The 15955-nt window shown below is 45.0% G+C and overlaps 1 protein-coding gene across 1 annotated transcript; it reads right to left on the bottom strand.

The window, feature by feature from the left end:
* Positions 1-12809: 12809 nt before the first annotated feature.
* On the bottom strand, positions 12810-14695 carry LOC123075523 (probable jasmonic acid carboxyl methyltransferase 2). The gene is made up of 5 exons (XM_044498109.1): positions 14510-14695; positions 13928-14314; positions 13587-13847; positions 13115-13503; positions 12810-13032 (listed from the first exon to the last, which is right to left on the bottom strand). The coding sequence occupies exons 1-4, from the start codon at positions 14582-14584 to the stop codon at positions 13165-13167; spliced, it is 1062 nt and encodes a 353-aa protein (XP_044354044.1). The 5' UTR covers positions 14585-14695; the 3' UTR covers positions 12810-13032; positions 13115-13164.
* Positions 14696-15955: the final 1260 nt, after the last annotated feature.

The following is a 15955-nucleotide window of genomic DNA, read 5'->3' as shown; positions in this document are numbered from 1 at the left end:
ATTCCAAAAAGCTTCCAGAATGATTCTGGCATCCTCCAAGAATTATCAGGCATGTGCCGAAACCAATTTGACTTAATGGTGTATCCCGAAACAACTTTAAAGTATCATCGAAACTTATCCGATGACCTCTCTCTGCGGTACGATTCCGCTGTCCGAAACTTTTTCGGTGATTTTCTCTCAGACTCCCTGTCTAGTATTCAGCAGATAGATGACCCTTAAGCGTGTGACCCTATAGGTTCGGTGAAGTATAGACATGACCCGGAACCCCTTCCGATCAATGATCAACATCGGAGCCGTGGACACCCATATTGACCCCTATACCCACACGAATAAATATTCAAGTGAACCTCCAGTTGCCGTGTGCTATTCCTGTTGCTTCGCGATATGTTACAAATACCCGAGGTGAGACATGTTGGCATTCCCGTGGATCAACAACTTGTCCACTATGCTAGTTACCTCGTTACCGGTATTGTTCTCTTTTCTCGTTATCGTGTTCCGGCATCCCCGTGATCAAATCACAAAGTGTCTGGCCAGACGATGATGGATACCGTAACACCGAGAGGGCCCAGAGATATCTCTCCATCGTCGGAGGAGCAAATCCCAATCTTGAGCTATCAAGTTACGTGACACACTTTTCCATGAACCCGTAAGCTGCCGTAATAGCCACCCATTTACGGATGACGTTTAACAAACCCCAAAGTTCATGAAGCAAGCATGAAGAAACTCGATACTCTCATGGTCTAAGGAATCATGCAAACGTTAACCATCTCTGTGTTATGTACCAATAAACTTGTGACGAATGAATCTCATAGCATAACATCATGCCGGGTCGATTCAACACAAATGTTCTCTTAACATTATGCCCTCAAGGTTGGTAACATAGACATGCCCATGATCAGGAAAACATAACCATCATGCAACACTTGAGCTAGTCTTAGAGGCCAGACTAGGAATACATTTTACCGTTTATTATTCCACACGTGCATATGAGTCTTCCTCCGAGCCTCGTGGTTATTGCAGACTCGAGAACCATAGCAGTTATAGCATGGAACATAAACATAATTATGAACTCGGAGATAAATAATATCATTTATTATTGCCTCTAGGGCATATCTCCTACAAATTCCACCGCCGCAACCTTCTGTACCCACGAGATCCCATCTTGGGGCCTGTTCCGGAGCTCCGCCGGAGGGGGCATCGATCATGGAGGGCTTCTACATCAACACCATAGCCTCTCTGATGAAGTGTGAGTAGTTTACCTCAGACCTTCGGGTCCATAGTTATTAGCTAGATGGCTTCTTCTCTCTTTTTGGATCTCAATACAACGTTCTCCCCCTCTCTCATGGAGATCTATTCGATGTAATCTTCTTTTGCGGTGTGTTTGTTGAGACCAATGAATTGTGGGTTTATGGAGACCTAATTCCACCGCCGCAACCTTCTATACCCACGAGAACCCATCTCGGGGCCTGTTCCGGAGCTCCGCCGGAGGGGGCATCGATCACGGAGGGCTTCTACATCAAGACCATAGCCTCTCTGATGAAGTGTGAGTAGTTTAGCTCAGACCTTCGGGTCCATAGTTATTAGCTAGATGGCTTCTTCTCTCTTTTTGGATCTCAATACAACGTTCTCCCCCTCTCTCGTGGAGATCTATTCGATGTAATCTTCTTTTGCGGTGTGTTTGTTGAGACCGATGAATTGTGGGTTTATGATCAAGTTTATCTATGAACAATATTTGAATCTTCTGAATTCTTTTATGTATGATTGGTTATCTTTGCAAGTCTCTTCGAATTATCAGTTTGGTTTGGCCTACTAGATTGATCTTTCTTGCAATGGGAGAAGTGCTTAGCTTTGGTTCAATCTTGCGGTGTCCTTTCCCAGTGCCAGTAGGGGCAGCAAGGCATGTAGTTGCCATCGAGGATAACAAGATGGGTTTTTTTATCCTATTGCATGAATTTATCCCTCTACATCATGTCATCTTGCTTAAAGCGTTACTCTGTTCTTATGAACTTAATACTCTAGATGCATGCTGGATAGCGGTCGATGTGTGGAGTAATAGTAGTAGATGCTGGCAGGAGTCGGTCTACTTGTCTCGGACGTGATGCCTATATACATGATCATACCTAGATATTCTCATAACTATGCTCAATTCTGTCAATTGCTCAACAGTAATTTGTTCACCCACCGTAAAATACTTATGCTCTTGAGAGAAGCCACTAGTGAAACCTATGGCCCCCGGGTCTATTTTCCATCATATTAATCTTTCAACACTTAGTTATTTCCGTTGCTTTTATTTTACTTTGCATCTTTATCATAAAAATACCAAAAATATTATCTTATCATATCTATCAGATCTCACTCTCGTAAGTGACCGTGTAGGGATTGACAACCCCTTATCGCGTTGGTTGCGAGGATTTATTTGTTTTGTGTAGGTGCGAGGGACTCGCGCGTAACCTCCTACTCGATTGATACCTTGGTTCTCAAAAATTGAGGGAAATACTTACGCTACTTTGCTGCATCACCCTTTCCTCTTCAAGGGAAAACCAACGCAGTGCTCAAGAGGTAGCAAGAAGGATTTCTGGCGCCGTTGCCGGGGAGGCTTACGCAAGGTCAAGTCAAGATTTGGACTCCCGACAACGAGCCATTTCTGGCGCCGTTGCCAGGGAGGTCTACGCGAAAGTCAACATACCAAGTACCCATCACAAACCCTTATCTCCCGCATTACATTATTTGCCATTTGCCTCTCGTTTTCCTCTCCCCCACTTCAACCTTGCCGTTTTATTCGCCCTCTCTTTTTCGTTCGCCTCTTTTTCACTTGCTTCTTGTTCGCTCGTGTGTTGAATCGCTTGTTTGTCACGATGGCTCTACCTAGATTTGGTGATCTTCACCTTAAAAGATTAGAAGAGATCGAAAGCAACGTCAGGAGTTTTATGGTTTGAGCATAATAATTTTTTCAGAACCGAGCTTAAGGAACAAAAAAGCTTTATGAGTTATATGAATAAAGAGCTCGATGATATGCCTAAAGAATTTGATGGTTTGAGATCCCAAATTGCTCGTCTTGAGAAGTTGATAGCTGACATTTCGGATAAGCAAGCTACCTTAGTTAATAAGATGGCCGCTAAGCCAGAGAACTTTGAAAATAAAGATGAAGATCTAAAAGTTATTGATGTGTCCCCTATTAAATCTTTGTTTTGCAATATGAATCTTGATAATGATGGGACTGAATATGATCCACTTTTACCTAGAAGGCGTTCCAAAAATTCGGAGTTTTTAGATCTTGATGCTAAAATTGATAAAAGTGGGATTGAAGAGATAAAAACCCTAGATATTAATAAACCCACTATTTTGGATTTCAAGGAATTTAATTATGATAATTGCTCTTTGATAGATTGTATTTCCTTGTTGCAATCCGTGCTAAATTCTCCTCATGCTTATAGTCAAAATAAAGCTTTTACCAAACATATCATTGATGCTTTGATGCAATCTTATGAAGAAAAACTTGAGTTGGAAGTTTCTATCCCTAGAAAACTTTATGATGAGTGGGAACCTACTATTAAAATTAACATTAAAGATCATGAATGCTATGCTTTGTGTGATTTGGGTGCTAGTGTTTCCACGATTCCAAAAACTTTGTGCGATTTGCTAGGTTTCCGTGATTTTGATGATTGCTCTTTAAACTTGCACCTTGCGGATTCCACCATTAAGAAACCTATGGGAAGAATTAATGATGTTCTTATTGTTGCAAATAGGAACTATGTGCCCGTATATTTTATCGTTCTTGATATAGATTGCAATCCTTCATGTCCTATTATTCTTGGTAGACCTTTCCTTAGAACGAATTATGCAATTATTGATATGAAGGAAGGGAATATTAGATTCCAATTTCCATTAAAGAAAGGCATGGAACACTTCCCTAGGAAGAAAATAAAATTACCATATGAATCTAGCATGAGAGCCACTTATTGATTTCCTACCAAAGATGGCAATACCTAGATCTATCCTTGCTTTTATGCCTAGCTAGGGGCGTTAAACGATAGCGCTTGTTGGGAGGCAACCCAATTTTATTTTTAGTTTTTTGCTTTTTGCTTCTGTTTAGTAATAAATATTTGTTCTAGCCTCTGGTTATATGTGTTTTTATGTTTTAATTAGTGTTTGTGCCAAGTTAAACCTATAGGATCTTCTTGGATGATAGTTATTTGATCTTGCAGAAAATTTCAGAAACTTTCTGTTTCACAAAAATAATTGTTACAAATCACCAGAACGTGATAAAATATTGATTCCAATTGCTGCTGATCAATAAACAAATTGTCTAGGTCTTCCTATTTTGGCTGATTTTTTGGAGTTCCAGAAGTTTGCGTTAGTTACAGATTACTACAGACTGTTCTGTTTTTGACAGATTCTGTTTTTCGTGTGTTGTTTGCTTATTTTGATGAATCTATGGCTAGTAAAAAATTATAAACCATAGGGAAGTTGGAATACAGTAGGTTTAACACCAATATAAATAAAGAATGAGTTGATTACAGTACCTTGAAGTGGTCTTTTGTTTTCTTTCGCTAACGGAGCTCACGAGATTTTCTGCTGAGTTTTGTGTTGTGAAGTTTTCAAGTTTTGGGTGAAAGATTTGATGGATTATGGAACAAGGAGTGGCAAGAGCCTAAGCTTGGGGATGCCCATGTCACCCCCAAGATAATCTAAGGACACCAAAAAGCCAAAGCTTGGGGATGCCCCGGAAGGCATCCCCTCTTTCGTCTACTTCCATCGGTAACTTTACTTGGAGCTATATTTTTATTCACCACATGATATGTGTTTTGCTTGGAGCGTCTTGTATGATTTGAGTCTTTTCTTTTTAGTTTACCACAATCATCCTTGCTGTACACACCTTTTGAGAGAAACACACATGATTTGGAAATTATTAGAATACTCTGTGTTTTTCACTTATATTTTTTGAGTTATATAGTTTTTGCTCTAGTACTTCACTTATATCTTTTAGAGCACGGTGGTGGATTTGTTTTATAGAAACTATTGATCTCTCATGCTTCACTTAGATTATTTTGAGAGTCTTAAATAGCATGGTAATTTGCTTAAATAATCCTAGTATGCTAGGTGTTCAAGATTAGTAAAAACTTTCTTACGAGTGTGTTGAATACTAAGAGAAGTTTGATGCTTGATGATTGTTTTGAGACATGGAGGTAGTGATATTAAAGTTGTGCTAGTTGATTAGTTGTGAATTTGAGAAATACTTGTGTTGAAGTTTGCAAGTCCCGTAGCATGCACGTATGGTAAACGTTATGTAACAAATTTGAAACATGAGGTGTTCTTTGATTGTCCTCCTTATGAGTGGCGGTCGGGGACGAGGGGTGGTCTTTTCCTACCAATCTATCCCCCTAGGAGCATGCGCGTAGTGCTTGGTTTTTGATGACTTGTAGATTTTTGCAATAAGTATGTGAGTTCTTTATGACTAATGTTGAGTCCACGGATTATACGCACCCTCACCTTTCCATCATTGCTAGCCTCTTCGGTACTGTGCATTGCCCTTTCTCACATTGAGAGTTGGTGCAAACTTCGCCGGTGCATCCAAACCCCGTGATATGATACACTCTTTCACACATAAACCTCCTTATATCTTCCTCAAAACAGCCACCATACCTACCTATTATGGCATTTCCATAGCCATTTCGAGATATATTGCCATGCAACTTTCCACCATTCCGTTTATCATGACACATTCATCATTGTCATATTGCTTAGCATGATCATGTAGTTGACATAGTATTTGTGGCAAAGCCACCGTTCATAATTCTTTCATACATGTCACTCTTGGTTCATTGCATATCCCGGTACACCGCCGGAGGCATTCATATAGAGTCGTACTTTGTTCTAGTATCGAGTTTTAATCATTGAGTTGTAAATAAATAGAAGTGTGATGATCATCATTTTTCTAGAGCATTGTCCCAAGTGAGGAATAAAAAAAGGAGAAAGGCCATAAAAAAAGAAAAGGCCCAAAAAAATTGAGAGAAAAAGAGAGAAGGGACAATGTTACTATCCTTTTACCACACTTGTGCTTCAAAGTAGCACCATAATCTTCATGATAGAGAGTCTCTTGTTTTGTCACTTTCATATACTAGTGGGAATTTTTCATTATAGAACTTGGCTTGTATATTCCAACAATGGGCCTCCTCAAGTGCCCTAGGTCTTCATGAGCAAGCAAGTTGGATGCACACCCACTCAGTTTCTTTTGTTGAGCTTTCATATATTTGTAGCTCTAGTGCATCCGTTGCATGGCAATCCCTACTCCTTGCATTAACATCAATCGATGGGCATCTCCATAGCTCATTGATTAGCCTCGTTGATGTGAGACTTTCTCCTTTTTTGTCTTCTTCACATAACCCCCATCATCATATTCTATTCCACCCATAGTGCTATATCCATGGCTCACGCTCATGTATTGCGTGAAGGTTGAAAAAGTTTGAGATTACTAAAGTATGAAACAATTGCTTGGCTTGTTATCGGGGTTGTGTGACGAAAATGGAGCATGACTAAACTATATGATTTTGTAGGGATGAACTTTCTTTGGCCATGTTATTTTGAGAGGACATCATTGCTTAGTTAGTATGCTTGAAGTATTATTATTTTTATGTAAATATTGAACTTTTATCTTGAATCTTTTGGATCTGAATATTCATACCATAATTAAGAAGAATTACATTGAAATTATGCCAAGAAGCATTCCGCATCAAAAATTCTGTTTTTATCATTTACCTACTCGAGGACGAGCAGGAATTAAGCTTGGGGATGCTTGATATGTCTCCAACGTATCTATAATTTTTGATTGCTCCATGCTATATCATCTTCTGTTTTGGACATTATTGGGCTTTATTATTCACTTTTATATTATTTTTCGGACTAACCAATTAACCGGAGGCCCAGCCCAGAATTGCTGTTTTTTTGCCTATTTCAGAGTTTCGCAGAAAAAGAATATCAAACAGAGTCCAAACGGAATGAAACCTTCGGGAATGTGATTTTTGGAACGAACATGATCCAGAGGACTTGGACCCTACGTCAAGAAATCAAGCAGGAAGCCACGAGGTAGGGGGGCGCGCCCTCCACCCTCATGGGCCCCACGTTGCTCCACCGACGTATTCCTTCCTCCTATATATACCTACGTACCCCCAAACGATCAGATACGGAGCCAAAAACCTAATTCCACCGCCGCAACCTTCTGTACCCACGAGATCCCATCTTGGGGCCTGTTTCGGAGCTCCACCGGAGGGGGCATCGATCACGGAGGGCTTCTACATCAACACCATAGCCTCTCCGATGAAGTGTGAGTAGTTTACCTCAGACCTTCGGGGCCATAGTTATTAGCTAGATGGCTTCTTTTCTCTTTTTGGATCTCAATACAACGTTCTCCCCCTCCCTCGTGGAGATCTATTCGATGTAATCTTCTTTTGCGGTGTGTTTGTTGAGACCGATGAATTGTGGGTTTATGATCAAGTTTATCTATGAACAATATTTGAATCTTCTGAATTCTTTTATGTATGATTGGTTATCTTTGCAAGTCTCTTCGAATTATCAGTTTGGTTTTGGCCTACTAGATTGATATTTCTTGCAATGGGAGAAGTGCATAGCTTTGGGTTCAATCTTGCGGTGTCCTTTCCAAGTGACAGTAGGGGCAGCAAGGCACGTATTGTATTGTTGCCATCGAGGATAACAAGATGGGGTTTTTATCATATTGCATGAATTTATCCCTCTACATCATGTCATCTTGCTTAAAGCGTTACTCTGTTCTTATGAACTTAATACTCTAGATGCATGCTGGATAGCGGTCGATGTGTGGAATAATAGTAGTAGATGCAGGCAGGAGTCGGTCTACTTGTCTCGGACGTGATGCCTTTATACATGATCATACCTAGATATTCTCATAACTATGCTCAATTCTGTCAATTGCTCAACAGTAATTTGTTCACCCACCGTAAAATACTTATGCTCTTGAGAGAAGCCACTAGTGAAACCTATGGCCCCCGGGTCTATTTTCCATCATATTAATCTTTCAACACTTAGTTATTTCCGTTGCTTTTATTTTACTTTGCATCTTTATCATAAAAATACCAAAAATATTATCTTATCATATCTATCAGATCTCACTCTCGTAAGTGACCGTGTAGAGATTGACAACCCCTTATCGCGTTGGTTGCGAGGATTTATTTGTTTTGTGTAGGTGCGAGGGACTCGCGCGTAGCCTCCTACTGGATTGATACCTTGGTTCTCAAAAACTGAGGGAAATACGTACGCTACTTTGCTGCATCACCCTTTCCTCTTCAAGGGAAAACCAACGCAGTGCTCAAGAGGTAGCACTCTCCAGGCTATTACCCGCATTGGGTCTGACCATGTTCCGCTTCTCTTATCATCTCGAGATGAGCGACCCCGTCCCCCCCTGATTTTGTTTCAAGGCTTTCTGGCTCCGGCAGCCAGGCTTTATGACCGCCGTCCAGGTGCACTGGGTCTGGGCATTAGCCGAGCCCCATAGGCAGATGTTGATCCTGGACGAATGGCATCACCTTTCCAAGCGATCCAGACAGTTCATGAAAGGATGGGGTGCTAACATTGGGAGGGACCTCCGGATCCAGAAGGCTTCCCTCCTCGAGGAAATTCAGGCCCTGGACCTCCGCGCAGATATCTCTGGGATCTCAGCGGAGGAGTGGGCGCATAGATATGAGCTGGAAGATTCTCTCATGGAGATCTATTCTAAGGAGGAGGAATTTTGGCAACAGCGAGGCTCTATAAATTGGGTACTGTTTGGTGATGCCAACACAGCCTACTTTCAGGCCATTGCAAAGATCGTCTACCCACCATTCTCAACAATTTCGCACTGCGATATCGCCAGGGCCTTCCGCCGACGCCTGTCCAACCGCTCATCACGGCGCCTTTGCGTCTCCTCCTCGCGGCGCCTTGCCCAGTAGGCTTGCTCGTAGGTGACGTCCTCCGGGTGGCGCTGGCGCCACTCCGCCATGACCCGCTCGTCCTCATGGGCGACGAGGAGGCGGCGCTGCCGCTCAGCGTGCTCCGCACGGTCTTGTGCCGTGCGAAGATGAGGCGGCGGGGCGACGTCCAGCGCCTGCTGGAGCGTGTGGACGTCGTGGAAGTTCATCTGCGGGCACGGCCTGCCTAGGCGCCACCCCGCCGCGTCGTACGCGCGGGCGGCCTCGTGCGCCGTCTCGAAGGTGCCGAGGCCGAGCCGAGTTCGCCGGACCGGATCTCGGAGTAGAACCCACCGTTGGGGCGCTGGAGCGGTGGCGCGCGTAGCAGGGGAAGCAAACGAGGAAGCGGTGGAGGCGCACGTGGCAGCGAAAGAGGAAGAGAAGTGCGTGGAATAGGCGCGTGGCGAGCGCCGCAATTTAAAGGTGCGCTGGAAGCGGTGCGCCAAAAATAGCGCGCGAGCTGCCGCCTTTTCCCGCGTGCGCGACTTTCCAGCCACCGCTGGAGCACCCCGAAATGTCCCGCGCGCGTGTCTTTTGGCGCGGCTGTTGGAGATGCTCTGAGACAGGAGGAGACACCTGAGCACTGGAGTTGCGAGCATAGCTTGTTTCATATGCAGCGTCTGTTTGGAGGCTACGGCTAGGCTGAACTCCAGATCTTGAATCTGCAGCAACCAGATTAGGGAGGCAAGGTGCCAGACATTCAACACTCGATTTTTCTATGTTCAACTAGCATCTTTTTCCTAGGCCTGTGGCTACTTAATGGGGGCAGTATTAAGTCAGCGTGCTTTGTTATTTTAATCTTAGGGCCAGCCAATGGAAACACTGAAAGGTTGGTCAAATCCAGATCAGAATACAATACTAACAACCTGTCTGACACTAGCAGGGCATCATTTGTTTCAGACTAGCAGACCAACATGGTATCCAATGGAAAAATGCAAACAGGGAAAACATTTTAGAGCAGCACAGGCACACCCTTTTTTGTTTTGTACTGTGTAAATTTATTTATCTATATTGATTGTGCACTTATGCAGCTCAAAAATTCTTGAAATCGCCAATAGACATAGGCGCACAATTAATGCATGCCAATCAAGCAGCTGAATAATAAATTAGAATACAATCTTCGGATAATGATGCTTCAGAAAGAAAATAAATTGGAAGGATATCATGACAAAACTAAGAAGTTTCTTCATACTTACAAAATTACCACATGAAGCAAAGGGCATATCCCATCTCTGTAAAAATTACCACATTTTTTTACTGAGCTACAGTGCTTGAACTGCCACTAACACTGGACACAGGCAGCTGCACAACTAATGCATCAGCAGACAAATAATGAACTAGCATACGCCCTTTTATACATATTAATGCACAGCAAGGAAACATCAATGGCAAAATACCATGACAAAAGCGTAGAAGTCTTTGTGATACTTCCAGAATTATCATATGAAAAGAATGGTTGCGGATTTTGAGCACGATCTGTAGCGGCTCCCCTGGTCGCTCCCGCGGGCGGCCCGGGAGCGAACCCTAGGCGCCGCCAGCGAGCTGCCCTCCCTCCCCACCTCCCCTCGCCGCCGCCGGCGGACGTCGCCGGGCGAAGCCCACGTGGCTCGGCGGTGGCGGGGTCCTTCCCTCCTCCAGCTTGGGCAGGGACGGCGCGGGCCGTCTGCTACGGCGGGAGCTCGGCGTGGCGCTCGCGCAGGTGCGTGCGCTGGCATGGGCGGCCGCACTCGGGAAGGCGCGAGTGGGCGCGCGGGGTGGCCCGGCTGGGCGTGCGGGGCACGGCTCGGGCGCGCTAGGCCTCCGGCGGCACGGATCTGGCGCCTTGCGGGGGCTCACGGTCGGGGGTGCCGGCAGGGGGTCAGATCTGGGTCCCTCGCAGCGTGCGTCCTACCAGTGCCCGTGCTGGTGGAGCTTAAGGTGCATAGGTGGTGCTTCGCTGGCCTGGCTGGATCCGAGCGGATCTGGCCTGTGGTGGTCCGGCTTGGGGAGGTGGTGTTGCTGGGTGGTGGAGGCGGGAGTGGTGGAGGCTGGTGGCGGTGAGTGTTGCTGGTGGTGCGAGGTGGGATGCTGCAGCCGGTTTTGGATCTCCCCCGCCTTGGTTGGTGTTGTGGCACTTTGGATCTGGTCTTCGGCAAGTGCACGGTGGCGCGCGTGGGGCGTGTTGGTGCTCCTGATGTTTGGCTGCAGCCCGGAACCATGGTGGTTCCTGGCCTCGGGGCAGTGCTCCTCTGCTCCTCGCCAGCATGGTGCTCGGTTAGGTTCGGCGGCTCGCGCTGCGTCCAGTGGCCCTGCGTTCGGACGACCATTGGTGTATCCAGTGCCTAGTGCTGATGTTTGGCCGTCTACGGTCTACGCGGGATGCAGTTGGCTGCGATGGTTCGTCGTGCTTCTTCGTCTTTAAGGGGCCCGATGGTGGTGGTGCTCAGCTGCCGTCTTGCTGTAGGGATGTGCTCAAACTCCGGGTGAGAACCTTGCATCGACTATGTCGATGTCGGCGGCAATGGTGTCTGTGGACATCGTTTTCCTCGTAGGAGGTGTCGTTGTGGAGCTCCAGCACCTGCAGTACCTTGTTTTGTGGTATCCGGGTGAAAACCTAAGATCCGGCTTGTTGGATCGGATGACGATCTTGTGTCCTTGTCGGCACTACCTCCTTGGAGGCGTCATCTTGGAGACCCAAACGACGGCTTCTGTGCCTGCGTGTGGTTGAGGTTGCAGCGTTTGGTGGTGGTGGTGTGGCCAACTTGGGATCAGTCGGAGGGTCCAATGGTGCTGGTGGTGGTGCGACTGGCTTGGAGTCGACGGTGGTTGTTTGGTGGTGTTCTCTGGGGTTTGGTGGCGGTGCCTTGGGCGCCGCAGGGCGGCCATCCGTTCCCCCCTCGTGAAGGTGTCTCGCTATGCATGCTCAAGACTCTCCCTTAGCGGCCGATGTGTTGCGGCGAGCATCATGCTCTTGGTGATGTCTTGGTTCATCTTTGCTATTTGATGGCGCCAGATGCCTCCCCAAGTTGTTAATCGTTCCGATCTTTCGTGGCGGGGCTCCCAGTCAAGGTTCGTGTTTTTTGCACTCGTTGGTTGTGGTTGCTCCTGAGTTGTGCCGTGGGGCTCGGTATGCACGCAATGCGGTGCGTTAGGTTCCTTGCAAAGTCTAAGTATTGTGATCCCTCGGCGACACCCCACAACTACTTGTGTCTTTCGTGGTGATGGTCCTTTTAGTCTGCTAGCTAGGTCCCGCCCTTGTTGGGTGTCTTGTTCTTCTCTTCTCCTTGTAACCTTGTTGTACGGTTTTCGGCCCGGTTTCCCTTATAAACGGGTCAACTTGTTTAGGTTTTCGATCCGGTTTCCCTTATAAACTGGATCACTCTCCTGGCATAATGGCCACTTTGAGTACCTCCCCCGGTGATTCTCAAAAAAAGAAGAAGGGTTGCGTAATACTCAGAAAAACTTCAGTATCAAACTCAATCAGCAAAACTTTTGTATCAAACACAGGCGCATACCCACTTCTTCCCCCTCCTTTGGTTCTCTCATCCTCCCAGCTTTCCCATCCGCCATGGTGAAAGCTTTCAATTACCTGAAGAGCATCTTCAGGTTTTTACTCTCTGGCATCTGTTCGAGCACCTTGCGAGCATCGCCCAAACAGTGCGCTGACCCTGATCACTATGCAAAACTGTAGCGTAGTAGTTGGGCTGATGGAACAGAGTCAGGAGCATGATTACGGACAAAAACTGAGAATACAGTGACAGCCACGGGCCTGAATTAAGGTCAAATGTGTAAAGAACACTTGAGAGTTAAGACGATGAAAAAACGAGCTGGAGCGATAACTAAAAGCTAGAATATGGTTGTAGCGTGAACATGTACTTGGACAAATGAGTCACATATTTTTACAATATATAGAATAGTCCATTCAGATGACAGAATAATAGAAATGTATAAAAAATCCATAAACATAGAAGAGAAGCAATCACATAGTATGACACAAGAAAGCCCACTCCAATATGTAAATCGATTAATGAAGTGTGAACATGTTGTTGCCTTGTAAACCGGCCAGCAACTCACCATCCTGAGTAACAAGATCAAAGGAAACTGTTGACATTATTGCCTTGAAGAAATCAACGGCTCAGTCTCATTCAAATGTGGCGTACCTTTGGAAAAAAGCAAAGCAGTCACACCAGCGGCCACGATCATCAATCCATCATGCCTTGGCGACCGACAGAGTCAGCATAGCTAATCCGGCATGCTCTTCCTGCAGCAAGCTTCCGTCCAGGTTCCAGCGCCGCTCCGCGATCCTCACGAATTCGTCCATCACATCCCCAAAATGTTGCACGACTATCTGTTCGTACACGGCCCTTATCTGGTTGGCGATCCAGCTTGGGGTGACGAGTGCACTGTCCAGGTCGCTTAAAAAGTCATGCACCAGAAACTCCTTGATGGAAAAGGAACCCTCATCTTGGATGATCTCTCTTAAATCTTCCTTTGAAGGCCCATAGACTGGCACGTAGAAAGAATCAAACTTCGCCTTGTCGATTACACCCTATCAATCATCACGGAAGATCAAGGACTCATGTGATCATTAGCAGTGATAAAATTCTATGCTAGAAAACTGACGAAATGTACCTCTGAGGCCATAAGGCTTAGAACCTGAGCAAGGATGTCCCAGATGTGAAAGGGCGCGATGCCATCAGAATGCCTCCCTATAATGGAAACAACCATCTGTCCTCCCGGGACTAATTCTTTGGCTCTCAGCTCCAGGAAATGTCGGAAATCATTCCTAAACTGTTGTGCATAAGCCTCAAGGACCATAGGGAGGTTTTCACGCCTAGCATGCTCATCGATGTAGTAAGCCGGGATCTGGTTCCTCGTTAGAACTTCAGGAGGCTGTCAAGATAAAGGTTTTGGTTAAAGAATTGGCAAGTTATTGCAATGGATCGATCCATCGAGCAGTGTCACACTCGCACCTTTGAGAGCCAGTGCAGGCTACTGGACGAGCACACAAGATGCACGGAGCTACTAATGAAAAGCCTCTCGTAAAACGATCCCGGTGCGACACCCGTCAAGACCACGGGGTCGTTGATTCGACGGAGTGTGACAAGGCTCTTCACCACCGTGTTGAAGTCGTTGTCAGGCAGATCGTTGAGGAACACACAAAGTTCCGGTGGTGGCTGCTGGAACTGAAGACAGTAACCATGGATCGCCTCGACAGCGACCGACACCAGTGCCAGCGCGTTTGGGCCAGAGGAGCAGCCCAAGTCCGCGATCACCATCTTGTCAGGTAACAAGGTGCTGCTGCATAAGTCTATGATGGCTCTTTCTATCAGGAGCTTCATCCTGTTCTGCTGAGCGTTCTGCAGTCGATTTGAACTTCTTCAGAAAATCTAATGGTCTTTCAGCTAAATAGCATGATTCTTAGCTTCCTCAATTCTCCTTTTGAATTTCAGATATATATAGGTCATATTATGAACTCGCGCTAAGAAAAACTACATTATGAACAAGTTCCTGATGGACAGTTCTGAGAAGCCAATTGTCAAAGAATAGGATACCTGAATACCAGAGTTGCGAGCATAGCTTCTTTCCCCTTGTCCTTGGTTCATATGCACCATCTTCTTGGAGGCCATTGCTTTGGTTAGAGCGAGGCTAACCTCCAGAAAACCGGATAGAACCAGATTTGGAGGCCACAGCTAATGATGTACATTAACGTCAGTTCTTATTTCCCTCTGCTACCTTGGGATGGCTGCTGATCTTTAAACAACCGAGGGAATACTTTAAATGTAACCACTGATTCAAAGCTCGGGCCAAATTCAACTACAGATAAGGATGTGCCAATAGTTTAACAACCCGTCACTATTAGTAGTTGTTTTAGATCAGCAGACATGTTATTTTAATTTGGTTACATTGAGTTGGCTATTCAACATGGGATTCAAGGTCAAAAGCAAACATTTCAGACATTTTAGAACAGCACAGGCACATTTTTTCTGAAGCTGACAGAAAAAAAAACTGAAAATCACATTTTATTCTTATTGGGAGTGGTATATAATCTTTTTTCTACAGTGGCTGCACAGAGGATTTTATTTTGCTAATGCTTAATGCTTCCATACGATGCTTGATGAACACAAGCAAGTGCACACTGCATGGATAACGCGAATACTTCAAGCAGCCAAATAATGAACTACCATGTGATCTTCAAATAATAACTTAAGTGTGACGTTGTACAGGGATGGCACTGGTTGAAATTAACTATAAAGTTTTGGTAGTGTGTAAAGAACATTCACACTGCATAAAGTTGTACAAGCAAAAGGACATCTATTTGAATAAAATATGAATGAGGTGATATGAATCAATCAAGAACCACAGCTGAAGAGTGGTGTGAAAATTTTGGTCAACTTTCAACCCTATGGAAGGCACGGTCCAAAGTCTTTGATGTAGAAGGATGATCTGATCATGATATCTTAATCACGGTCTGATCATATCTTAATCACCTTACAATGCTGACCAAACAACATTATATACTCAAATATTCTAACCAGGAGTATGATCAGCACGAAAACCATGAGCTCTCTTAAATAAATATTAGAGATAATACCATGGCGAAAAGGAGCACGTCATCACACATACAAAATCAGTAGAAGTCAGCCACAGTGCAAATATACAAGCTGGAGAGAAAAACACATGTGCCTGCACTGCTAAACTGGGCAAACACACTTCAAAGCCTCCTAGTGGCAAGATTGCAGGAATATCGCCTAGTACCACCTCCGAGGCTACTACTATTATGGTTGATATGAAACAAAATATTACTGTTAAACACTTCTAGATGGAAATACTAACTCAGAGGATGTACCTTCCATCTCACGCAAAGGCATGTGGACAGCGAAAGAGGGAAGAAAATGAGCGGAGTAATTTGCAATCGACCACTAAATTCATATTTCTAACTTCGGTTTCCAGATCCTACCAAAACCATCTCTCTTATATAGTGGATCCTACTAAAATGA

Source organism: Triticum aestivum, chromosome 3D, assembly GCF_018294505.1.
Source record: "Triticum aestivum cultivar Chinese Spring chromosome 3D, IWGSC CS RefSeq v2.1, whole genome shotgun sequence".
NCBI classification, from domain to species: Eukaryota; Viridiplantae; Streptophyta; class Magnoliopsida; order Poales; family Poaceae; genus Triticum; species Triticum aestivum.
The sequence above is the reverse complement of the archived record's forward strand: the minus strand, read 5'-3'. Positions and strand labels throughout refer to the sequence as shown.

Excerpts from the sequence above, each read along its gene's own strand:
- LOC123075523 (XM_044498109.1), bottom strand. The coding sequence starts at position 14,584 with ATGGCCTCCAAGAAGATGGTGCATATGAACCAAGGACAAGGGGAAAGA. Across the intron at positions 13,848-13,927 it reads GCCTGCACTGGCTCTCAAAG|CCTCCTGAAGTTCTAACGAG; the intron begins GTGCGAGTGTGA and ends TTATCTTGACAG. Across the intron at positions 13,504-13,586 it reads TAAGCCTTATGGCCTCAGAG|GGTGTAATCGACAAGGCGAA; the intron begins GTACATTTCGTC and ends GATGATTGATAG.